General features: G+C 39.6%; 1 protein-coding gene across 1 annotated transcript in view; it reads left to right on the top strand.

Moving 5' to 3' along the window:
• The first annotated feature begins 2,387 nt into the window (after positions 1 to 2,387).
• Positions 2,388 to 27,151, top strand: part of PGGT1B (protein geranylgeranyltransferase type I subunit beta) — a 53,472-nt gene continuing 28,708 nt past the window's right edge. The window contains exons 1-3 of the mRNA XM_066382042.1: positions 2,388 to 2,535; positions 11,555 to 11,673; positions 26,209 to 26,276. Of these exons, the coding sequence (XP_066238139.1) occupies positions 2,396 to 2,535; positions 11,555 to 11,673; positions 26,209 to 26,276 (327 nt within the window). The 5' untranslated portion in view covers positions 2,388 to 2,395. The remainder of the gene's footprint in view (positions 2,536 to 11,554; positions 11,674 to 26,208; positions 26,277 to 27,151) is intronic.

Below are 27,151 nucleotides of genomic sequence, written 5' to 3'. Positions count from 1 at the left end.
GCACTTTCAATGTTGGATTAAGTATAAGATAACTCCAACCCGCATGGTACATTTTTAAAGAAATAACATTTTCTAAGAAGGCTACTAATTAAAAGTATACCCGAACTTCTATTAGCTCAATTGATGATTTGAAAAAAACAAACACTAAACCTAGTTACAGCCTGATGGGTGGATCCCCCCCCCAAGATTTTCTTGGCCCTGGCTGGTTGCTCAGTGGTTAGAGCATTGGGCAGGGTATGGATGTCCCAGGTTCAATTACCAATCAGGGCACACAGGAGAAGTGACCATCTGCTTCTTTCTTTCTCCCTCTCTGCCTTCTCTCCTTTCCCTCTTGCAGCCACTAGCTCCATTGCTTTGTGTGTGACCTCAGGCAGGGGAGGATAGCTCCCTTGGTGTGCTTCAGCCTCAGGTGCTAAAAATAGCTCTGTACTGGAGATGGTGTTGCTGGATGCATCTCGGTTACTGAGCATTGGGGACTCTGCCCCACTATCACCCCTCCTCTCACCAAAAAAAAAAGAAATTTTTATGAAGTGTTTATTGTGTGTGTGACAGACAGACAGGAAGGGAGATGAGAAGCATCAATTCCTCTGCGGCACCTTAGTAGTTCATTGATTGCTTTCTCATATGCGCCTTGAGGAGTGGGGGGAGGCTACAGCAGAGCAAGTGACCCCTTGCTCAGCGAGGGACCTTGGACTCAAGCTTGTGAGCCTTGCTCAAACCAGAATGAGCCCGCACTCAAACTGGGGACCTTGGGGTTTCAAACCTGGGTCCTCCGCATCCCAGTCCTACGTTCTATCCACTGTGCTACCACCTGGTCAGGCTTTATGAAGTTTTAAAAGGAACATGGCTGAATCAACTTGAATCCCTCTTTTTGAAACTCATGTAGCTGGAAAATATGTTGAGCTTACTTACTGTTGCAAATTGATAAAACATATAAAAGAAAAATGCAGTCACACATGCAAACATATATATATTTATTTAGATATATTTTTAAGTGATTTCTGATATTCCAGAGAACTATAAACAACTCAACTTTTATAGTGTCAATAATTACTTAATAAACATGTATCTACACAGATTTGTAGATTTAGTTTCTGTTGGGCAGATAAAATGTATTATGCTCACTTTGTTAAAGAGGCCGTTGCCCAGGTGGTATTAATGTGTGTTGGGGTGGGCTAAAGGCAGGCAGAATCCTTGTAGCCTGGGGCTTGGTTTTGGGATTAAGCCTTTCCTACCCTTTTTGGTGTAAGGTGGTACAATCCTATCATGCCTCAGAGAAGTGACTTTGTATTAGAGACTTCCCTATTATGTATATTGGATTAAGGGTTTGGATTTCTACACTATAAAATGGGAACGGAGCGGGAGTTTGGCTTTTGGTTCCTGAGGTTAGCATGAGAGAGCGGGGAGAGTAGAGCCAGCAGCTAAAGGAGGCCACGTGGAGAAGGCCAGGAGAAGCAGCCAAGATGGCGGAGTGCTGAGTGAGATGCCAGTTTGTGTAGAGTTTGTATCTGGGATAAGGAAGGAGATGGGGAACTGAGGAGAAGAAGGCTGGTGAGCTAGAAACCTTTGATTCTAGGAAACTCGGATAAGTCAGTGGCTTTGTGAGCACTGAGTGTGACTGGGTTTTGGAGCCCAGTGTGTATTCTTACTTGCCCGCCGGGTGCAAGGTAGGATTAAAGACTATGGCCCATCAGTTTTTGGCTCCTTTGTTTCTTTACCGACTGTCCGAATCCAATGCGAACCTGCATGGGCCGGGCTGCTGTGATAGTGGCCCTGGCCGTGGCTCCTGGCTTTACAGTTTCCGTATCCGTTCAGCTTAAAACTGGCCTGCCGGACAATAAGTCTGTTGGAAAATTTATACTGAGCCATTCCTCCCTCACGTTTTCATATATACCTCCCTCACGTTTTTGTTTGTTTTTTATTTATGAATTGATTTTAGGGAGAGAGGAAGGGAGAGAGACAGGAACATTGATGTGTTCTTGTATGTGCCCTGACCAAGGCTCAAACCGGCAGCCTCTGCCCTTCATTCAGGACGGTGTTCTAACCAACTGAGCTATCTGGCCGGGGCCATCCCCACGTTCCCTAGGCCCTTGATTTTCTCAACGTGAACTTGAAACTATTGACATCGCATTTCCTCCCAAATATCGAAAGAGGATAAAAGTACTAGAGGGATTTGTGGGCCGAATTTCACTAGGCTTGCGAGGTGTTTCCAGAGCGTGGGGCTTAGAGGAGACAAGGTTGGGTCATGCGCTCCCTAGGAAGAAATCGGGGCCCTAAAGTGCAGCGGGAGACCTCCAGCTGTGTACAGCTATTCCACCCGGAATCGCCCCTCGAGGCTCCTTCGCGCTGCTGCCAATTGCTTCCGGGTCACGGCAGACGTCGCTTCCGTAGCAGCATGGCGGCCACGGAGGACGAGCGGCAGGTGGGGGACTGTGAAGGCGAGCGGCTGGATTTCCTGCGGGACCGGCACGTGCGGTTCTTCCAGCGCTGCCTCCAGGTTTTGCCGGAGCGCTATTCTTCGCTTGAGACTAGCAGGTAATTGGTGGCCACAGTCCGCGGCCAGCCCGGGGGCTGGGCCCCCGCGGAAAGGCGCCGCGGACCTGACCGGTAACTGGGCACCCGCAGGGAGCTGCCCGCCGTCCACCTGGCGCTGCCCGGTGCCTCCCCTCTCCGGTGGGCCTGTGGTCGCTGTCTTTCCCCCGAACCACGGCGAGAGGAGTTGGGAGAGCTATATCTGTGTCTAGGGCTTGTGGAATCTCCCGTTTCTGACTTTTTCACTTCCCAACCATTTTTCCTGTCAACTCCAAGCTTCCTTTTTACTCCCATTCCAAACCTGTAAGGCACTTGGCCTCATTACTTTCGAGTATAAAAGGAAAAAGGCAAGCGTTTGTCGTCGTATTTTAGGTAAACAGCCTCTTCTGTGTTTCCCTTTCTTAATTTATTGCCTCTTTTTAAAGTGAGGCAACATTGGTTAGTAACATTAAAGAGATTTCAGGTGTACAATCTTATAATTCTGTATCTTTATACGTTATTGCGTGCTCATCACTAAAAGTCTTCATCCGTTACTATATATGGTACTCCTTAACTCGTAATTGAATACACTGTTTGATGTATAGGAGCAGCAGAGATCCTGTAAGGTTTGAATAGAAATTAACTTTCCAGGAACTGCAAATCAAACGACAGGAGAAGATTGGCGAAGGAGGTGCTGTGTTGCGTGAAGCAGCCTGGTAAAATGTATTCGCATTGGCCTTGGCAGTTGGCGTTGGCTGAGGAGTGTGGTCTGGCAGCCGCTAAGAAACTGTGAATTAGTCATTCGGAGTAAAAGTCTGGGGATAAGGGAAGGAGGAGGCATCCTTTGCTCTGCATTGCTGTTTGGAAGTGAGGCTCTAAAGCTGCTTGGGACAGGACGGGAAGAAAGAGCAGATTGTTTCTGCTCTGATATCTCTCCACATTTTCAGAACTCTCAGTCTCTGTTGTATTTTGAACACTGCGTGACTGGGTCAGTCTTGGAATTTATAGATGACGTCTGCATACTTGTTCAAGAAATAGTTATTATGTTAGGTGCTGGAGTGCAGCTGACCAAGACAAGCAAGCAATTTGAATAGAGTTCTTTCTGTGCTGTGTTAGTGTAGGGTTCATGGAAGCACAGGAAGGGCACGCACCTAATCCAGATTTCTTTTGGGATGCCTTCCCTTATCACATTTTCCAAAAGAGACCACTTCTAATTTTTAAAAAGAGTTCCAAAATTATATAAGACGTTAAAGAAATATTTTGATAAATCACATAGACTAATGCATGTACAGATTACTGCAGTAAACTGTAATTGTGGTTACAGCAGAAGAAAAACAGCAAAAATTGTTTGAACAACTTATTTAATAATTGATTTAATGTTCGTATACTCTTAGGATCTACACCAGGCATTACCTATTAGATAACAGATATATGATACATTACATTAGTTAAGAGTTATTAATTATATCTTTTTTATGCCTCATATTTGTCACGAGTAGAATTTTTAAAAATCAGTTTTGGTTTCTTTTTTATTTTTTTAAAGACTTTATTTATTGATTTTTAAAGAGAGGAGGAGAGAGAGAGAAAGGGGAGGGAAGAACAGGAAACATCAATTCATAGTATATGCTTCTTGTATGTACCTTGACTGGGCAAGCCCAGGGTTTTGAACCAGTGACCTCAGCATTCCAGGTCTGGACCCCATCCACTGTGCCACCACAGGTCAGGCCATTTTTGGTTTCTTATGGCTCAATTTATAACACATATAAGATAATCTGTACATATCAGTTTTTATAGTTGTTGTTTTTTTAATTTTGAGAGTACGTTTATTAAAGCTGGGGAAAGTAAAACAAGGGGGGCTGCAGCAGACCAAGTGACCCCACACTCAAGCCAGAGACCTTGGGGCTCAAGCCAGCAACCTTTGGGCTCAAGTTAGTGACCATGGGTTCATGTCTATGATCCCACGCTGAAGCCAGCGACCCCACGCTCAAGCCAGTCAGCCCACACTCAAGCCACGACCTTGGTTGGGGTTTTGAAACTTGGTCCTCTGTGTCCCAGTCTGATGCTCTAACCACTGCACCACCATCTGGTCAGGTGAAGCTCCAACCTTTAAAGAAAAGATGATCTGTCACAAAATTTCTACTAATACTAGAGTTTTAAGATAAAACAATGTGTTGACAAAGTTTTAATTCTTATCCAGTACTGCAGTTAAATTCCACAAGCATTTATTGAGTGCCTGCTGTGTCCTGGGTATGGGATATGGTATTAAACCAAAGATTCAGGTGTTCCTGTGTTCATTGCTTTTTACTGATAGATATGAAACAGGTGACTCTTAAGAAGGATAATATTGGACCTAGACATTTAGATACTTATTTTCTGATCCACCATTTTGGCAAAATTATTTCATTTCCGTTTCCTTTAGTCTGACAAATAGGAATAAAATAACTTTTACTTTTTGAATAACAATGGATTTATGAAAATTTAAATGTACATTGCTGTTTCACCTGAGGTTTTTCTTTCATATTAGCTTCTGAAAAGTGGTAGTTACAGTTAACAAATGAATATTAAACCTTGAATTTCTTTCTTATGAGTGGTTTAGAGAGGGTTTTTTGGTTATGTGTTATGGTTGTCATTTGTGTTTAGTATTTAAGTAAGAGTAATTAGAGTAGGGCTTTTTTTAATTGAGGAGCACAATATTGACCATCCCCTATTACTTTATTTTTACAGATTTAACTGTTCTGAGAGAAGGGTTTAGATAGTTTTTATTTTGCAAGATGTTCAGTCTTTCTGCTTCTGCGTCCTTCCACATTGTTGTGTGTCCTGTGTTGCAGCTACAGCTGCCAGTCATCCTGAAATGACTCAGTCCTTTCATTCCCTACCTTATCTGAAGTATTTCACAGGTTAGCAATGTATTCCTTGAAAGTATGGTGATGGTGGGAGGCACTTAATCAGTGACATCGGGGTGCATACAGAAATGCATGTACCTGACCGTCCCCAGATCTGCGCTGGACTTTGTGTGGACCTGGGAGTCTGCATTATAGCAAGCATCCCAGGTGGTTCTGATACACAGTAATGACTGAAATTGTTTGCCTGATAGGAGAAACAAGTATACAAACAAGTTACAGCACTGCTTCCCAACTATAATGTGCATATGAATCACCTGGAGTCTTTTGAAATGCAGGTTCTAATTGCATAGTCTGGGTGGGATATAAGCGATACTAATGCTGCTGATCCCCTGATTTAACTTCACACTTGAATTTGTTTGCACAGTAATTTTATTCAAGGGGCATTCTGAAAGCCCCTAAGTAGCTCAATCTGAAGAGGGGGCTTAGTGAAGCTTCTTAGAAGTAACCTTGGAGCTAAATGTTAAAGAATGTATTCAGTTTTTTTCATGTGTATGTGGGTGTATTATAGGAAAATGGACAATAAATAAAGACAGTAAAGGCAGAAAGTGAGTGTTGAGCAGAGAAACTTCAATCAGTTCTCTAATAGTGGTTCAAATGTAAGGCAGGTGTAAGAATTTAGTCTAGAGAGGTAGACAGGGGGCAGATCACAAAGGACTTTCTGTGCCATGGCAAGAAACTTGATTATTATTGTGTAAGTGATGGGAAGTTGCCAATCACTGGATCTTCCTGGTTAGATACACATTTCAAAGTAAACATTGGATTTGAAATTCATTGTTTTATTAAGTGGGGCAAGACCAGAAATAGGAGACCAACTAGGAAGCTGTTGCAGTAGTCCAGAAGCCAGGACTCGGGGCAGTGGAAGGAGGGATAGAAAGGAGGGATAAAGGAAGAAGGAGATCCGGGTTAGGGTTAGAACTGCTGTCTGGTTAGAGAATAAGAGGCACAAGGAGTAGGTTTAGAAAGGAAGAAGATGATGTCTATCTATTATAGCACTTATCATATAGCTGCTTAGTTCTTTTTCCCCCTAATTTAACCTGCTTAATTAAGGTTAGGAGGCTTGTTTTATTCATTTCTGTAAAAAAAAAAATCTAGTCGGTAGTAGATGTTCAATAAATATTTTTATTGAAAAATAATTTTGCATGTCAATAAATCCAAAAACAAAAGACTATTCTTAAAAATCTTTATCAGGCCCTGGCCAGTTGGCTCAGCGGTAGAGCATCGGCCTGGTGTGCGTGGGACCCGGGTTCGATTCCCGGCCAGGGCACATAGGAGAAGCGCCCATTTCCTTCTCCACCCCCACCCCCCCTCCTTCCTCTCTGTCTCTCTCTTCCCCTCCTGCAGCGAAGGCTCCATTGGAGCAAAGATGGCCCGGGCCCTGGGGATGGCTCCTTGGCCTCTGCCCCAGGCGCTAGAGTGGCTCTGGTCTCGGCAGAGCGTCGCCCCCTGGTGGGCGTGCCGGGTGGATCCCGGTCGGGCGCATGCGGGAGTCTGTCTGTCTCTCCCCATTTCCAGCTTCAGAAAAATAAAAAAATAAAAAATAAAATCTTTATCAGATGAGTCAGCTATTTAAAAATACTACAGGTGAAGACTAAGGCTTAAAATTCTACAGTTCCTTCAGTTGTTCAGTCATTCCAAAGCATTCATTGGGGCCTCTGAGTGCTAGTATTTTAACTTCCTGATTAGTTCTGATGTATCCTTTATGGTTCTTCATTTCCACTGCTATCAATTTTATTGAGCATTGTTCTTTTTTCTTTTTAAGATTTTATTTCTTGATTTTATAATGAGGAGAGAGAGAGAGAGAATGAGAAGAAAGGAGGGTGGGAGTAGGAAGAATCAACTCTTAGTAGTTGCTTCTGCTTCTCAAATGTGCTTTGACTGGGCAAGTCCAGGGTTTTGAACTGGCGACCTCAGAATTCCAGGTCAATGCCCTATCCACTGTGCCACCTCAGGTCAGGCTCATTCTTATTTTTTAATGCAGCTGCTTGTTTATAATTTTAGAACTCTTTGCAGTATGATTTAGCTATAGCCCCACCTGAGGTCTAGGCAGCAAGGTGGTTAACTATTAAAGACGCTTGGAGATGCCATTAAAGAGATTGTACTAGAAAGGGGCAGAGCAAGTGACCCAAGTTTGGGAATCTAGTCAACTCCCATAAATCAGTGTTTCCAATATACTCCCAAATGGTCACCACCTGCTCTAGCCTGACAATATACTGCTCATTTAGTGGCATAGGAAAATTGTGTTAGTGTGGCTAAATTCTTTATTTTTATTTCCCAGACTGTTTTTCCTTTAAGAAATTATTTTTTATTCTATTTAGTGTTTGTTTTTGTGTGTGTGTCCCCCCCCCCCCCCCCTGAACAATTTGTTCTTAAGCCTGAAATATTTGAGGTCTTTTAGAGACATCATTTGGGGATCCACTTGTGAAGCAACTTGATGTAGGGACAAAAAAATTGACTTTTACATTCATGTAAGATACACTTTTTATATGTATCGTTCAGAGTATAAGAGGCAGGTAGACTTGGCTTGCTTTGGTTTTTCAGACTACACAGCATTCAATTCTTTGGGACAGAAGAAAGGAAGAGAACAAATGTTCTCCAAAGAAATAATGAAGTAAAAATATCCTGACTGGCTTAGGATCCATGAGTTTAGGTACATGCATGACAAGATTACCTCTATAGACCTGCACCAGGGCAGGTTGCACTGCCATCTCTATCCCAAGTAGCAGCCATCTGGGCGCCATAAAATCCTCCATTTCCTTCAGAGGCCCACAGCACAAAATGTATGTATGTTGCCTGTGGCCTGTTTAATCTTCTTCCTTTCAGAGTTTTAGGGACTACTGGAGAATTTTGGCATGGTCAGAAAAGGAATACTTTCCTAACTTATCTTTGAGGGAGGCCCCAGATGACTTCTTGGTCCTGTCTGCCAGCTACTGCTGAGAGCTTCACTTTATAAACATAAGCTTTACTCTGTAGCTGTGTTAATTCTATAAACTTCAACTGCTATGAGTTGAAAATGTTGGACTTTTAGAAGCCTTTAATAATTAAGTATGCAAGATTTTAAAATAGTGTGTGCCACTAGATGACTGGTTTCTGGTGTTTGCCATACCCACCATATCTAGGAGCAAGTACAATGAAAAACATCATTCAGGTAACACTAATAAACAGATAACAGTATGACTTTAAGGCAGAGGTTCTCAACCTCAGCACTATTGGCATTTTGGACCAGATATTTCTTTCTTTAATGGAGTTGACCTAGGCGGCATAGGACATTTAGCAGCATCCCTGACCTTTACTGACTAGGTGCCAGTGGCACCCTTCCCTATTTGTGACTACCAGAAATGTCTTCAGAGTGTTCCCTGTGGAATAATATTGCTCCAGTGGAGAACCTCAACTATAGAGCAGTGCTTCTAAAGGCTGGCTACACATTAGACTCACCTAGGAAGTTTTTTTGGGTTTGTTTGTATGTTTGTTTTTAAATACCATGTTCCCAGACTCCAACTTCTGTCCGGTTCTGATTTCATTGTCAGGGAGTAAGGCCTATGCCTCTCTAGGTGTTGATGGTGCTAGTGTTTTAGTTACTTGTTTTTAAGCTGATTGTAATGCACAGCCAGATTTGAGAAACAAGTCACTGCCACTCAGAAGTTCTGAGTAGTTTTAACTGGTTATATAGCATTGAAATCTCAAACAAATTACTTGAATTCTTTTTACAGCACTTCATTTTCTTGCTGGAAAAAAAAATGGACTAATTTCTCAAGTTCTTAGTAAAGAATACTTGCATATTTTAAGAGCGTTTTGGATATGTTTTCATAGTATGTATTTTTTACTGACTGGAAGATCTTTGTTTTATCCAACCTCAATAGGTTGTTATCAACAACCTCATGTTCTCCATTTTTATCTCTGCTTTCCTTTTACTTTATAGTAATGCAAGCTAAATTATTAAATGCTTAATTTTGTCTGATTGTGATCATTCACTTTCTGGATTGTAGCAAAACTGAAAACCCTGTGAGAGCTCTCCAGAAGTATTAGATACGGGCTTTTTGTTAGTTAAATTAGTAGATATTGGCTATCATACCAGGAATAGGCATACCTTATCTCGTGAAGCATACTTACTACCAGGAACAATGATTGTCGAACTTGGCTACTGTTAGAAATTTTTCCCAAGTCTGCAGTATCATTTTGTTTTGGAGAAGAGCTGTTCCCTGGGGGGAAAGGTTGCCAACCCAGGACCTGGGTGGGAGAAAAGGCCTGTAACAAGAGACAGTGATTAGATCCTAAAGTCAATGTTACTCCTGTTCCTTCCAATCAGAGAAAATACCAAAAATAGTATCTTATCTTCCATTATTGAGTGCTTGCTTATGGGTAGGTACCTATGATAATTATGTGAGGTGTAACAATAATTTACAGTTGAGGATTTAGAAAAGATTTAGAAAATGCTAGGCATCCTGCCCAGGTTTCATATGGCTATAAATTACCCAACCTAGGATTTAAACCTAGCTCATTGAACTGCGAAATCTGAGCTCTAAATTACAGTTTCCTATATAAAGGGGTTCCATTGCCCTTAATTTAATCCTGATCTTATCCAGATAAATCACCTTCCTTATTCAAGTGGAAGTCATTTGTTAGAATTAAATTCAGATAATATATGAGAAAATTTTAGCTCAGTGTCTAATATGCAGTAATAGTAATCTTAATAATGTAAGTTTCCCAAAATTTATTGTTCTTAAGTGTACCAATATCTTATTAGTGTTAGTTTTTGCCCGTAAGCTTTGTTTGGGATTAAGTTACTCTGATTTCTCCTCCTGTTACCTAATGGATGCCAGCCTTTATCAACCAGGAATCAGAGAGAATTACAACCAAAAAAAAAAGTGACTATTTTCTCATTTCTCCTCAAGTTGCTAATACCATTCTAGATACATACAGAAGAAATTAGTATATTATATACAGTGGATACCTTAGGTATTAAGGCTTAATTCTCTTTTGGAATCTCCATTAAAAAGGTTACAAAATTCCTCAAGTGGCTCTGCTATAAGATTTTAGACTAAATAACTTGAAGTATTAATGTAGCCCTATTAGTCATGGAACTTACTAGAATATGGAAATGGGATAACCATGCTCAGTCAACATTGTAGAATCCATCTTTTTTTTTTTTTTTAAGGACTCCCTTTTATTTTATTTTTATTTTATTCATTCATTTTAGAGGAGAGAGAGAGAGGGAGAGAGAGAGAGACAGAGAGGAGAGAAAGACAAGGGGGAGGAGCTGGAAGCATCAACTCCCATATGTGCCTTGACCAGGCAAGCCCAGGGTTTCGAACCGGCGACCTTAGAATTTCCAGGCCGAAGCTTTATCCACTGCGCCACCACAGGTCAGGCTGTAGAATCCATCTTAACACGAAAGAAATTATATATAGCAAGCTCTTTATGTGAAAAGCAATCACCACAGTGTTTTTATATGAAAACATAAGCTTTAGATTGCTGATTTAGAGTGCAGCCTTGAAGGGGGAATGAGTATAGTCTTACAGTTTCTCATTCCATCAAACAATGATCCTCTATAAGAGAATGGAATTGAAATATATTTGTATTTTTAAAAGTATTCTTTCCCAAAATTTATTAGCAGTTTTTTCTGTGAGGTCACATTATTTGTAAACAAATTTGAGTAAAAATGGATTTATTCTAACATTCCTCAAGAATTAAGCTGCAGCTGTAAGCATAATTACTTTTGACAAATTAATGAATTGAGATTTTTTATGTGTTTTTCCAGGCTTTTAACTTTATTTATACTGAACCAGTGCAGGAAATTTTTTTTTAATCTGTTTTTAACCTTTTAGGTTACTGATATACTATACTGGCTTCAGTAAATTCAGATGAGTACAATTGGTTTTTTATTCCCAAAGTAACCTTTTAAAAAAAATTGAGACAAAGGTTTGATTGATAATACTAAATTAATACTACAATAATATTAATCATATAATTAATATATTAATAATATAATACTAAACTAAAAATATATTGGATTTCTTGGCTTTTGCAAGATGAGACTTTTGTTTAAAATATTGGAAAATTAGAATGAATTTATTACATTTATGAGTCAAAAAGACATCAGTGATTTGATAGTAAAGATGGAATCTTCTATTTTTTTCTTTTAGGTTGACAATTGCATTTTTTGCGCTCTCCGGGCTGGATATGTTGGATTCCTTAGATGTGGTGAATAAAGATGACATAATAGAGTGGATTTACTCCCTGCAGGTCCTTCCCACAGAAGACAGTGAGTGAGTTTTTAGCATTTTGTTTTTAGTGTGACTAGTTGTACCTGGTGTAATGTGTTAGATTAGCATGTCTTTGTGTTTATTTATAAACTATTAATATATTTTATTTATTTATTTTCCTTGTAATGCAACATTCCCATTCTGTTCAAATATAACACTTAACAAAGTCTAATGTTTAATGTTTGGGGGAACAATGTACACTTGTCTGGGATGAAAAGATTCACCATTATAGCACTGTCCTGTGTAGTGTTTTTCCAAGTTAATGACTGCATGTTGATTATTTGTATTTTGATAGGTATGTTTGATTAGGTTGTTTTTTTTTTTTGGTATTTTTCTGAAGCTGGAAACGGGGAGAGACAGTCAGACAGACTCCCGCATGCGCCGGACCGGGATCCACCTGGCACGCCCACCAGGGGGCGACGCTCTGCCCACCAGGGGGCGATGCTCTGCCCCTCCGGGTCGTCGCTCTTTCGCGACCAGAGCCACTCTAGCGCCTGGGGCAGAGGCCAAGGAGCCATCCCCAGCGCCCGGGCCATCTTTGCTCCAATGGAGCCTTGGCTGCGGGAGGGGAAGAGAGAGACAGAGGGGAAGGAGAGGGGGAGGGGTGGAGAAGCAGATGGGCGCTTCTCCTGTGTGCCCTGGCCAGGAATCAAACCCGGGACTTCTGCACGCCAGGCCGACGCTACACCACTGTATGTTTGATTAGTTTTTTTATCATTTACTTTTTATTTCTCTTCAGTGAAAACCTCTCTGCTATCAAAAAGTTTCATTTCAATCTCCTATTCATCTTTAATGTTTCATTAGCATTTCTTTAATGGTTTCTTAGAGCTTTTGCTTACACTTCCGTCATTTTTATACCTCTTAAAACTTTATAAATTTTCATTAGTTAAATAAATCAAAGTTCAGAAATTATCTTACCAACTAAATATACAAACATTTTATAAACTCCGTTGTTCATTGTCAAGTGAAAAATACCTAATATCAATTTAACTTATGTTAGAAATTCTAACCTGGAAAAGATCAAGCAAATAAGCTGTTAGAACATCATACAGTTTTTTTTTGTTTTTTTTTCTTCATTTTTCTGAAGCTGGAAACAGGGAGAGACAGTCAGACAGACTCCCGCATGCGCCCGACCGGGATCCACCCGGCACGCCCACCAGGGGCGATGCTCTGCCCACCAGGGGGCGATGCTCTGCCCATCCTGGGCGTCGCCATGTTGCGACCAGAGCCACTCCAGCACCTGAGGCAGAGGCCACAGAGCCATCCCCAGCGCCCGGGCCATCTTTGCTCCAATGGAGCCTCGGCTGCGGGAGAGGAAGAGAGAGACAGGGAGGAAAGCGCGGCGGAGGGGTGGAGAAGCAAATGGGCGCTTCTCCTGTGTGCCCTGGCCGGGAATTGAACCCGGGTCCTCCGCACGCTAGGCCGACGCTCTACCGCTGAGCCAACCGGCCAGGGCATCACACAGTTTTTATCAGTGGTCACCATGTATCTGTCTTTTAAGAGTCAGCATTTGTAAAATAACAGTATTGTTCATTGGTTGGAGTAATCATGTATAAATCTCACCTAAATGAACTTTGGGGGAAATAAGCTAAAGCTTTATTTAGAAAAAAAGAAAGAGGTTTTATCTATTAGCAGATGCTGTTGGGAGTAGTTTGTGGCTTTCTACTTCATTGTTCTTGAAGTTCCCAGTGTTGGTTTTTATGTAACTTTTTCTTTTATTTTCCCCTGAAGTTAGAGGCGGGGAGGCAGTCAGACAGACTCCCACATGCACCCTAACTGGGATCCACCCAGCATGCCCACCAGGGGCTGATGCTCTGCCCATCTGGGGCGTTGCCCGGTTGGGAGCCATTCTAGCACCTGAGGCGGAGGCCATGGAGCCATCCTCAGAGCCCAGGACAACTTTGCTCCAATGGAGCCTTGACTACGGGAGGGGAAGAGAGAGATAGAGAGAAAGGAGGGGGGAAGGGTAGAGAAGCAGATGGGCACTTCTCCTGTGTGCCCTGGCCGGGAACCAAACCCAGGACTTCCATATCCCTGACCAATGCTCTACCGCTGAGCCAACTGGTCAGGGCCAGTTTTTATACCATATAACTTTTAAAATTTGTGCCTGTGGATGAATCCTTGTTAAAAATGATTGAGCATTTTGGACTAGGTCTATCAGAACTTAGTACATAAATATCTGATCACTCTTCATCTGCTATGAAGCAGCATTTGTGATATATTGGTCCATAGTTACAGAGTCTAATGTGTTGATGAGTAGGATTTATTGAATATTCTGCTAAGAATACTCTTCTAAACCTGTGAAGAAGGGCTTTGATAAATTACAAGATAAGGTTCTTATTCTTTCTGAGGTTGTGGCTGACATGAGGTCACAGTTTAGTTGTTTCCAGTGGAAATGGTGTTTTATTATGGAGTCATAGGGAAAGCACTGCAAAGGACTCACATATGGGAGATTGTGGCTTCCTAGCGTTTAATGAAGTTAAAATGGAAGGCTGCCCCCCAGGTTCCAGTGTCTCATCTCCATTCATCTCACCAGAAAAAAATCCAATCCTGTCTTTACCAAGGCCAGATCAAGACCAGAGCCCAGATACTGTGCCAAGATTCAGTTCAGTTCGTCCCTGTCCTCATCTGGTTAGCATAGTCCTTTTGGGTGTGCCCAGGCTAATACTGTGCTTAGGCCCACTTTTGGAGTCCCTCCTGGGCCCCAGGCAGCCATTAGAGCTGCAAGGCTGCTTGGATAGCGTGTAAATGAACAGGATGAGTATGTCAGGCAAGACAAGAAGAGAAGCTCCTTTGTTAGCCTGTTATATTATTTTTTTCTTTTTATTCATTTTGATTTTTCTTTTTCCAATTGATTGGTACTTCTTAATCTTTACCAGGCTTGTGTTGGTTCCTCCCACTAACCAATGAGATTGTTTTTCTAGGCTAGACTGACAGGCCTCTGTGGTCGCCCTTTTGGCTTTTATTGCACATCCCTCACAGTGGAAGCATGGCTTTCTATAGTCTTCTGGAGTGTGTGAATGAGCCTGTAAATGCTACTTTTCTACTGAAACAGTTTTCCAAGTTTTATTAATCTTAGTATTTGTTTCCTTCTTCCCTAGTTTATAATGCTTAATGTCTGATTCTCTCTGCTTCCTACCCTAATTAATACAGTTTAAACTCGTGGACACACAAGTTTAATTCATTTTATGGCTGAGCTTGTGACTTAATTTGCTTGTGTGTCAAATCGAATTTTCCCATTTAAATTAATGGGAATGCAATTAATTCGTTCTGGCCCCCAAAAACCACACAATTTTTTTGTTTTATATGCTTTTAAATAAGAAAGTGTACTTTGTAAATAACAAATACATATATATAACATAATAAGAGAGAATGCAAAGAAATAAACTGGTTTATGAAGTGTATTTACCAAGGTCAGGCAGAGATGCTGGTGGAAGGGGAGGAGACATTAGCATAACAGTGGCCCTTCCCAAACAGGAAGATAATTAGCAATTTCACAGACAGCTGCCCAGGCCATTTTTAATAATAAAAGTGAGCAAACTCAGAAAATACAAATTTTACAAACTCATTTGCCCAACAACCATCATTTTCTTCACTGACTTTTGGCTTTTTCATCACGCTTTCCTCACTTTCACTTAGAGGCCGTTTCAACCAAAAGCTTTCTATGGAAGTTTGTTTATTCCTCCCTTTCACGACGTTCGGCAGGCCATCTAGTGGAGGGTGATGGAAGCTCGTGATTCAAATATCCACTCGTGACTTAAAGCAAAAATCCCGCAAGTGACTGCTCGTCTCTCAAATTGCTTGTGATTTAAAGTGCTCGTGTGTCAAGGTACTACTGTATTTAGCTACCTACTCTAACATAGGAAATGGAAGTAATTTGTATTCTCCCTTTGTACTTGCTTAACTGAAAATCTGGAATTTTTTTTTACTTGCTTAACTGAAAGTCTGGAATTTTTTTTTTAAGTGGGATGTTAAACAGATGTGGCCAATGCCAGTTAGTTCTGACAGTTAAGAGTGTCGTCCCAAAACAAGGTTGCAGGTGTGATCCCTGGTCAGGGCACACGGGAAGCAACCAAAAATACACAACTGAGGAGAACAACAAATGCTTTCCTTCCCCCTCCCCCTCCTCTCTCTCTCCCTTTCTCTCTCTCTCTCTTTTTCTTAAGTGAGAAGTGGGGAGGCAGAGAGACAGACTTCTGCATGTGCCTCGACCAGGATCAACCTGGCAAGCCTACCACTTGGCAATGCTCTGCCCCTCTGGGGGTGTTTCTCTATTGCCCAGCAACCAAACTATTTTAGCACCTGGGGCCAACTTGCTCCAACCAGAAGAGCAAAGGAGGGGAAGTGAGAAATTAAGAGAGAGAAGGGAGAGGGAAAGGGATAGAGAAGCAGATGGTCACTTCTCCTGTGTCAGGACCAGGAATCAAACCCAGACATCCATACACTTGGTTGACACTCTACCACTGAGCCAAGCAGCCAGGGTCTCTCTGTGTCTTTCTAAAAAGTAATAAAAATTAAGTCCTGGCCGGATAGTTCAGTTGTTTGGAGCGTTGTCCTGGAGTACAAAGGTTGCTGGTTCAGTTCCCCAGTTAGGGCACATACAGGAGGAGCTCAGTGTTCCTGTCTCTCTCTCTCTACCTGCCCAAAAAACAAAACAAAACAAAAAAAACAGATGTAAGGTAGTATTACAGATTTTTTTTTTTAGAGCATGACAGATAGGAAGAGAGAGAGATGAAAAGCATCAACTCATAGTTGTGGCACCTTTGTTGTTCATTGATTTTTCATATGTGCCTGGACCAGGGGGCTCTACCTGAGCCAGTGACACCTTGCCCAAGCCATCAACCTTGGGCTTCAGGCCATTGACCTTTGTGCTCAAGCTAGCGACCAGGGTACCAGGTCTGTGATCCCATGCACAAACCAGCAAGCCCGTGCTCAAGCCAGATGAGCCTGCGCTCAAGCTGGTGACCTTGGGGTTTCAAACCTGGGACCTCAGTGTCCCTGGTTAACACTGGTTCTATCTACTGTGCCACTGTCTGGTCCGGCAATATTACAGATTCTGATTTTTGTTTCTCTACTAAAAATTCATGTCCTGATCAAATTATACACTGTGTTTCATAGAAAAGTTATTCCATAAATTTTTGCTAAAATATATTTTGCATTATGTTTAAAAAAAGTTTATTGATATTTATTCCCCTGACATAAAATAGACATCTTTTCTGTAGAAAAGAATGGGCTATAATGTTTTAATGAGAAAACTCACTCTATAGCAGGGGTCTCAAACTCGCGGCCCGCGGGCCCGCCGAACAATTTTGTGCGGCCTGCAGACTAATCCACGAACTACAGTTTCTGGTCATTTTGTGACACTGAAAAGTGTTGCGTAACAGTTGCCTTTTGTAGACCTAGTGCGGCCTGCCAAACGGCTGTGATCTTGCTCTGCGGCCCACATGCTGAGTTGAGTTTGAGACCCCTGCTTATAGGCTACAGTTACCAGAACATTGACCACTTAGTCACCATGCTGTCTACTTTTGTCTTATTTTATGTTTTTCCCTACTTTAAGGACTCTTTGCTGGCTTTATTATTTTGTCTGCTTTGTTTTTGTCTGCTCTTTAGTATGTGCTTATTTTCCCCCATATAGTCAAAAGATATTACACCAAAAGATACTATACCAAGCCTGACCAGGCAGTGACCCAGTGGATAGAGTGTTGTACTGGGACGTGGAGGGCCCAGGTTCGAGACCCCTGAGGTCACCAGTTTGATCGCAGGCTCATCTGGTTTGCGCAAGGCTCACCAGCTTGAGCCCAAGGTCGCTGGCATGAGCAAGGGGTCATTCGGTCTGCTGTAGCCCCTCCCCCCCCATCAAGGCACATATGAGAAAGCAATCAGTGAATACCTAAGGTGCCGCAATAAAGAATAAACGCTTCTCATCTCTCTCCCTTCCTGTCCCTGTCTGTCCCTCTCTCTGTCTCTGTCACAAAAAAAGATACTACACCAAAAGATACTATAAGGTACTAGAATGTTCATAGCAGTATTTTTCACAAAGCACAGAAGTAGGAACTATACAAGCTACTCATCATTGGTATAATTGATAAATGATATATTAGACTGTTTGTATAATGGAATACTGTACAGTAACAGTAAATACAAGTGTACAACTTCCTGAAAAAATTTGGATGAATGTAACATGTTTTGAGAGAAAGAAGTACAGAGTATGGTATATTACTCCACTTATATAAAATACAAAAATAGGCAAAAACTATCTCAGCTTTTGTGGAATGACTAGAGGAAGTAGGAGGGGCTGTTGGTGCTATCATGTACTTTTTTTTCTTGAGCTTAGTGCTGGTTTTATGTGTGGGTTTAGTTTGCAGAAGTTCATTGAACTGTTTAATTATCATAGGTGCACTTTTCTGTTATTATACTTTGATGAAAGTTTAAAAATTGTTTTAAATTAGGGTTGGTACTCACCATCTCTTTCGAGACCCTTCAGAATACTCTCTTACATTGTACTGTCATCTCCATGGATTCCATTGGTTTGAAGCCCATTGCTATTTCTTTTAACTATTGCTGCTTACCTATTGCTTAAAATGTTTTTGCTTACATCTTAATTGTAAATTTCTGGAGGACAGAGAATGTGTCTGTCTTAATTTCTTTTCATTTTCAGTGTCTAAAGCATTTTTGTTTACCAGCAGTTTTTAGACTGTTAAATCACTCATACCTTCTCCAACTTTACTATTCCCCCTTTCTGTATTTTCATATTTATCCTAGAGCTTCCTCTGGCACCTCCAGTATTTTCTCATTTGTAAGGCATTTGCAGACTGAGTAGAATATGCTTTCTGTGACTCATAGGTCTATTTTGTCCTACCTTGTGGTAGCATATAAAATCTTAAAAATCTTAGAATGTTAAACAAAACCCAGAGACCAGAAAGGATAAGTTTGATAGATTTGACTAAATATTTCAAATGTTATGTAGTGAAAGATAACAAAGTTAGGTAAGCGACTAACTTGGAGGAAATTGTGGCAATATATATAATAGACAAAATGTTAGTAAATTTTATATATTGTCACAAGTCTTTGTCTATATTGAAGTAGTCTTAAAGACAGAAAAAAATGACAGCTCACTGTTTAGAAAATGACAAAATATATGAACAAGTAATTCATCATAGAAGTACAGATAGTCAATAAATAATGAAAAGAGGATTAACCTTACTAGAAATCAGGGAGATGTAATAGAAACAATGATATTACATTATTTTTTACCTAAGATGTCAATTTAACAAAAAGTTTTACTTCTTTTTTAAATTTTTTTCTTTTATATTTCTTTTGTTTTCTTTTTCCCTCCCCCCTTCCCCTCTCCCTTCTTCCCTCCTCCCCCCCCCCCCCCCCCCCCCCCCCGTTACCACCACACTCTTGTCCGTCTCATTTTATGTCCCACCAATGTATGGAATCGTGCAGTTCTTGGTTTTTTATGATTTACTTATTTTACTCCATATAATGTTATCAAGATCCCACCATTTTGTTGTAAATGATCCGATGTCATCATTTCTTATGGCTGAGGAGTATACCATAGTGTATATGTGCCACATCTTTATCCAGTCTTCTATTTTTTTTTTTTTTTACTGTGATTAAGGCCTTTAAGCAAACTCTTGGCCAATACAGCAAGAATCCATAAAAGAGTAGTGTCCTTAACATGTTCACCAAGTCCAAGTTGGCACCAACACCATTCCAAATCCCTGATAAATGCAACCCAACCCCAGTTCAGTCTGTTAGGAGCTGTCACAAGAAGCAGGAGTCCAGCAAAAGTCCTCATGGCACTGGAATTGTCACAATTCTATACTTTGCAGCTCACGTCCAAGTCCCAATGACCGCTGCTTCTAGCTGGTAATGATTCAGGTAGACTGGAAAAGCCATTTGCAGCATGCGTGGATATGGAGCTCCTGTTCTCCTCTGCCTGGAGAGATGAGACCAGGTTGCTTTTCCCTGGAGCTCTGCGACTGTGGCGTGGTAAAGAGAGGGAAACAAAAAGTTTTAAAAGTTGGCAAGAATATGGGTGAAAGAGCACTTTAATGTTCTTTTGGTACAAGTGAAAATTATTACAATCTTTGAGGGGCATTTTAGCAGTATAATTTTTATTCTATCTGACATAATCTCATTTGGGTTGAATAATGGCCACAAAAAGACATGTTTACTCAGAACCTCAGAATATGAGTTTATTTAGAATAAGGGTCTTTCCAGATGTAGTTAAGGTAACAATCTTGAGATCAGTGACTGGTGTCTTTATAAAAGAAAGGAGAGAGAGAGAGATTTGAGACACAAAGAGGAAGGCCATGTGAATAGAGAGCCAGTGAGTAGAGTGGTGGGTTAACACGCTGAAGAATGCCTGTATTACCCAAAGACAGCAGAAACTAAGGAAGAGGCATGAAATGGATTCTCTCTCAGAGCTCCAGAAAGAACCAACCCTGCCAACACCTTGATTTTAGATTTCTGGACTCCAGAACTATGAGAGAATACATAGTTTCTGTTGTTTACAAGCCATTATTAGGTTTACAGTAATTTGTTCCTTGCCTTAGGAAGCTAATGCATGTGCACAAAAATATATGTAGAAGATTATTTTGGCATTGTTTATTATAGTAACAAATTAGAAGCAAAATAAATATTCACTAAAAGTGAAACAGTTAAATTGTAGTCTAGTAAAGAACTCTATGCAGTAGTGAAGTGATTGAGGTAGAGCTGTATTTGTACTGACATGAAGCTGTTCATCATATCTGATTAAATGATAAATACCAACATATACAGAGGCATTTTGCTTTAATAATTTGTGAATATAAATGTATAGGAAAAACTGAAAGGACACATAGAAACATCTTTGTGGAGGGGGAAGTAGATGGGATCAGAGGTAAGGGATGCAGGATAAGATACTTTTTATCTTATATTTTTATTCTATATATCTTGCATTATTTGAATGTTTACAATAAATATGTTTGTTTACAAATTTGAGTTCAGAAATATCTTAGTTTAACTTCTCTTCAAAACAAAACAAAAGTAAACATTTAGCCTGACCGGGTGGTGGCGCAGTGGATAGAGCGTTGGACTGGGACGCTGAGGACCCAGGTTCGAGAACCCCGAGGTCACCAGCTTGAGCACAGGCTCATCTGGTTTGAGCAAAGCTCACCAGCTTGAGCCCAAGGTCTCTGGCTCGAGCAAGGGGTTACTCAGTCTGCTGAAGGCCTGCAGTCAAGGCACATATGAGAAAGCAATCAATGAACAACTAAGGTATCAAAACGAAAAACTGATGATTGATGCTTCTCATCTCTCTCTGTTCCTGTCTGCCTGTCCCTGTCTATGTGACTCTCTGTCTCTGTATAACAAACAAATAAATAAATAAATAAATAAATAAATAAATAAAATAAACATTTAAAAACTTATTAAAGTTATATGGTTATGCATAAATATTGATGTTTAGCTCATTGCAGAAATAATGTATAGTATTTAATATTTTATCATTTTCAAAACCATTGTCAAAAATTTTGCTAAATTTATTCCTCCTCTGATCTGCCTTTTCCAAAAAGAGGAAAATGAGAGGCGGAGTGATTAAGAGACCTGCCCAAGCCACACACCTTAAGTGGTAGAGCAGAGCTGAAACCCCAGACTTCTGATTCAAAGTCCCAATGCTGCTTTACTATTGAAGTATATAGGTCCCTAGTGGAGACTGTCATGTAGGGCACTTACGTACATTGTGAATAATCAATCAAAATTAACCCTGGCCTTCCACTTAACTGCAGAACTGTAAAGACTCTAGTGGTATCTTAGTAATCAGTATGTGGTCAGACCATTGGAGGATTGAGACCTTTCTCATTAACCTCTGCAAGTGTTTAGGAATCGTAAGGGATCAGGCTGGGAATTGTGTTTTCCTTTCTCCGATCAAGGGCACAACTAGAGACTTTTAGAGCTAGAACGGAGCAAGAAGTATTATATAGTTATAGTCCATCATTTTACAAATGAGAATATTAAGATCCAGAGAGATTTATCATTTGCTTATAATAATAAAGGTAGTTAAATCTAGAGGCAGAATTAGAATACAGTTTTCTTTTTTCTGGTCCTTTGTTGTATTCATTATTGGTATCTTTTCCTTGATAGATCTCATAAAATATTAGGATTAAGTGTTTGGGAATATAGATTCCCAAAAAGGTAAAATGCTTAATGACTTTATTTTTAGTAGCTTTTTCTTTCAGCTTGCTGCCTTTTAAAAATAATATGCTTAAAATGTGAGTATAGTTTCCTGTGGCTAAATCAAATATGTTGCAAGTTTTAAAAAATGTAGAGCACCTTTTCTGGAAGCATCCTGATTAAGAATTTTTTGCAGAGATTCCACAGTTGGTTTACATTCCCAGCTGTTCCTAGTCATGTGTCTGATGGGCCATACCACAAATGTTTTCACAATCCAACTGTAATTTCTAAATTCTCAATTTACTATTTTGTTGGATGAAACACTGTTAAATCCCTAATTATGAAAGAAAGTCTTCTACCTGCCTTGTCTTTAATTGGTCTAGGTCCAATTCTAAAACTAATCTGAAATTTAAAGAACAGATATAAATTTTTTTTATGCTATAGAATTTTGCATTTGCCTTGTGTGTGGCTCTTATTTTTCAAAGACTTTATTTGTTTTAGAGAGAGTAGAGAGAGAGAGAGAAGGGGGAAAAAACAGGAAGCATCAACTCCCATATGTGCTTTGCCCAGGCAAGCCCAGGGTTTTGAACCAGCGACCTCAGCATTCTAGGTTGATGCTTTATTCACTGTGCCACCACAGGCCAGGCGCTCTGTCTCTTTTGACCTGAAAAAGATTGTGTAAAGTGTGTCCTTTTACTAGAAAACCTTGTGTTTTTTGAGACCTATGAAAAATTATTTCTATAGTCATAAAACATAAATGTCAAATTTCACATAAAAATTGCCACATTTTTTACTTGAATTCTTTTTACTAGGTGCAAAAACCCAACTTTTAAAATGGGGATTAGAAAGTTAAGAACATGACCAAATCAGGTTTTGAATTAGATTTAAATCATTAATAGTATGGTGATTTTTTAGTCCAAGACTTGTTCTTTATTGGAAGCCCCTGAATATAACTTTTAATGTATTTTTATTATATTTTTCACCATAAGATTTTCCCTTAATAGAAGAGAAATATACTTCTTATGTAAAGCAAATTCAGTAGTTAAAAGAAGTCTATTTTAAAACTTTCATTAAAGTTTTATATTCTATAGTTTTACAACTTTTTTATTTTTTAAAGAATCTAAGTGCATTGTCTTTGCAATGCTTGACATACAGTTTGTGTTTATTATGAGCTTAATAGTAAAACGTTAAGTTTTAAGGTGAGGTATGACCCAGTCATCAGGTAGAAGTTAGCTATGTAATTTAATAATTATCTTTCATGTTGCAGACACACAAATAGATTGTTTTTCCTTTTAGTTGATAGCTGCACACATTATATGCTCTACTAACACGTCCCTGCACATAAGCACACAGAAGCACACATATACATATTACATCCACATATGGAGTCCCATCTTTGCTACTGCTTCTTCTCATCTACCCAACTTCATTTTCTGAAGTAATCTGGGTTTCTGTGATACATTGCTATCAAAACTGCTTCTATGTAACAAAATAAACAAGATTGACTTGATGGTTCTACGGTGTTGGAGGATGCGACCACCAAGTCAGTAGTTCTTGATTCTGACAGTGTAGCACAGGGATTGTTTTCTCTTTTTATGTGGGATTGTCCAGGCCCAACTCTCAGGGCTTTGATGTGGGCCTAGGTTAGGACCCAAGAGTCCCCTGTATTTTTTTTTCAAACTATACAATGAGTCTGTTGGGCAACCAGACCTCTTTGTTGGTTTTGCTACTACTGAATAGAAACACTAGGTGGTGCCATCTAATAACTTCCAAAGAATTTTAAACTGTACTCTGTGCATCCAATGGTAAATTTGAAATGAATGACAAGTTTATACTTAACAGTTGGTTAGAAACAAAAAAGGATCTATAATTCTAACTTGCCATCCAGTGTCTATTCTGTTTAATCTCTTCTGGGCTTTGATGATAAGTTCCCTGTGCTTAATTATAAACATAATACACATTTTTTCATCTTTTTCTCTTGACTATATAAACTTCTCCATGTTGCTACATAGTGTTCCCTAATTATTACTTTAATAGTAGTATAATCTTCCTTCGAGTAGATATAGATACAGTATGTTATATTTAACCTGTCCAACAATGTGAAGAACCACTGATTTGGTGGTCACATCCTCTACCAGGGTAGAACCATCAAGTCAGTCCAGTTTTTCTTGTTATATGAATGTGGTTTAGATAGCAATATATCCCCTAAACCCAGATTACTTCAGAAAATGAAGTTGGGTAGATGGGAAGAAGCAGCAGCAAAGATGGGACTCCATACGTGGATGTAATACGTATATGTGTGCTTATGTGTGAGGGACGTGTTAGTAGAGAATATAATGTGTGTAGCAATCAACTATAGGGATAAACAATTCCTTTATTTGTGTGCCTGCAACATGAAAGACAATTATTAAGCTACAAAGAATAGAAGAGTAAGAACCAGTTATTATGAATTAGTCATGTACCAGTCATAAGAGATATGTAGCTAGTTCCTCAGATCAGAGCCTATTTCTAAATCAACATGATTTTTTATTAGCTACACATGTCCAGCCTGCTGCTACTACATTCCTACCTGATGCATAATCTATCATGATGATTTTCTAATAGTCATCAAAACCATAATTTTCTTATTGTGGGTGTGACCATTTTTAAATTTTTTATATTTTAAAAACTTTATTCCAGCTTTATTGAAATATCACTGACATATAACATATGCAAGTTTAAGGGGTACAGTATGATAACTTGATACATGTATATGTTGCAAAATGATTGCCACATGAGGTTAGTTAACACCTCTCTCCCCCTTATATAATTATCTTTCCTGTGTGTCTGTGTGGTAACATTTAAGACCTATTCTCTTTTTTTTTTTTTTAATAATTTTATTTTTTTAATGGGGCAACATCAATAAATCAGGATAAATATATTCAAAGATAACATGTCCAGGTTATCTTGTCGTTCAATTATGTTGCATACCCATCACCCAAAGTCAGATTGTCCTCTGTCACCTTCTAGCTAGTTTTCTTTGTGCCCCTCCCCCTCCCCCTTTCCCTCTCCCTCTCCCCCTCCCCGCGTAACCACCACACTTATCAATGTCTCTTAGTCTCACTTTTATTAAGACCTATTCTCTTAACAGCTTTCAAGTATACAACACAGAATTGTTACCTGTAGTCACCATGCTGTATATTAGATCCCCAGAACTTGTCCTATAAGTTTGTACACTTTAGCCAACACCTCTCCACTTCTCCCAGCCCCTAGACCCTGAAAACCACTATTTGTTTTTCTCTGTCTGACTTATTTCACCTAGCATAATGCCCTCAAGGCTCACCCATACGGTAACAAAAGGCAGAATTTTCCTTCTTTCTAATGGCTGAATAATATTCCTCTGTGTGTGTGTGTGTGTGTGTGTGTGACATTTTCTTGATCCATTCATCTGTTGATGGATATTTAAGTTGTTTCTTGTCTTCTCTGCCTTGGTTCTTGTGAATAATACTGCAATGAACATGGGAGTGCAGATATCTGTTTGAGACAGTGATGTCATTTCCTTTGGATATATACCCAGAAATGAGATTGCTGTATCATATAGTGGTTCTAGTTCAGTTCTTTTGAGGAACCTCCATACTGTTTTCCACAGTGTCTGAACCACTTTACATTTCCACCAACGGTACACAAGAGTTTCCTTTTCATGAATGTAACTGTATTCTTAAGTTCCCAGTTATATTCCATTGGTATGTTGAAAAATGAAAATTTTTAGATAGAAAAAAAATTTGTGAGTAGACATTTTGAATGAGTAGAGACTAAGTGCTTATAGTTTCTATATATATATCAAAGCAGAGTAGGTTATTGGACTCAGAATGAAATCTAACGCTAAAATACCAAATACATTTATTTTCTGTGACTATAGATCAGTTTATACCTTTAGCTTGCTCACCTCTAAAGAAACAATGAGTTAAAGTAAAAAGACTGGATGAGAAGTGACGATTTTAGATCCTTTTGTGTTATTTACGCAACAATTTCCTTGACTATGTTATTTAACTTCTGGGCTTCTGCTTTCTGTTTATAGAATGAGGGATTGAATATGTTGATTAGATAGGAAAAGTATGGAAGCTTTTTGTACACAGTGAGAGTGTAAACTAGGTACATGGTAGAAAATCATTATCTTTCCTGACTGGTTTGTAAATTAAATGAGGAATTTTCCAGAAAGCACCTAGAACAAACCTGACACATAGTAGCACTCAACATCAGCTAGCATGAAAATGGAGATAGTAATAAAGCGTTGGTCCTAAAATACTCTGTTTCTGAAAGATTGTGGAATTAAACTGCTTTAGCAGCTGTACAAAAATAAAAGTTACTTGAAATAAGTCCGTGCTTTTTTCTAGGATCAAATATAAATCGCTGCGGTTTCCGAGGCTCTTCATACCTGGGTATTCCATTCAATCCGTCAAAGGTCAGTTCTGTTTGGGTCTGGAGGAAGGAGAGGGGAGGTGGGGAGAGTTTAGTGAAAATAGAATACAAAGAAGGGCTACAGAAAGAACCAGCCTTCCAAGTTTCAGTATAGCTAAATAATATCTAATAATGTGTATTATGAATTGGAACTCTTTAAGGGAAAGCTATACCCATCTTACTTCTAGGAAGAATGCACAATATATACACACAGAAATTTCTGTTGTTACAAAAATTGTGTTGAGTGTGTGTGTGTGTGTGTGAATCATTGGTGATTTCCTGGAGAAAATGGACATAAAGCACACAAATGCTTGATACTTGCTCTCTCAGAAGCCCATGACCTTTTATGTGTGTTAGAGAAGTACTTTATGTTTGGTTCTCATTTCTTTTTCTTTTTTACCCATTAATTTGAGAGAGAGAAGAAGGAGGAGAGATAGAGAGAAACACTGATTTTTCATTCCACCCATCCATGTATCCATTGGTTGATTTCCATATGTGCCCTGACTAGGGATCAAACCTGCAATCTTGGTGTGTCAAGATGATGCTCTCCAGCTGAGCTACCCGGCCAGGGCTGGTTCTCATTTCTTAGTAATAAAAGAAAAACTGTTGCTAAAGAAATAAAGACCTAAGTAGTGGTGAATTTGTTGACTTTCAGAGCAATAGGCAGAATATCTTCAGGATTATAGCCAGAGGCTTTGGTACCAGTACATTCAGGTGTAGAAAGCATTGAGTCATAACAAAATGAGCAACTTTTTCTTCTTCAAAGAAGTAGACCCAGAACAAGCTTTGTAGATGTTTCATCTGTGCACAAAATACCAATACTTTTTTACAGTAGAAAGCATAGAAAAACATTGTCATTTTGTCAAAAGAGGTTTCACA

This window comes from Saccopteryx leptura, chromosome 4 (assembly GCF_036850995.1).
Source record: "Saccopteryx leptura isolate mSacLep1 chromosome 4, mSacLep1_pri_phased_curated, whole genome shotgun sequence".
Taxonomy (NCBI): domain Eukaryota; kingdom Metazoa; phylum Chordata; class Mammalia; order Chiroptera; family Emballonuridae; genus Saccopteryx; species Saccopteryx leptura.
Note: the sequence above shows the minus strand (reverse complement) of the source record. Positions and strands in the feature narration are given on the sequence as shown.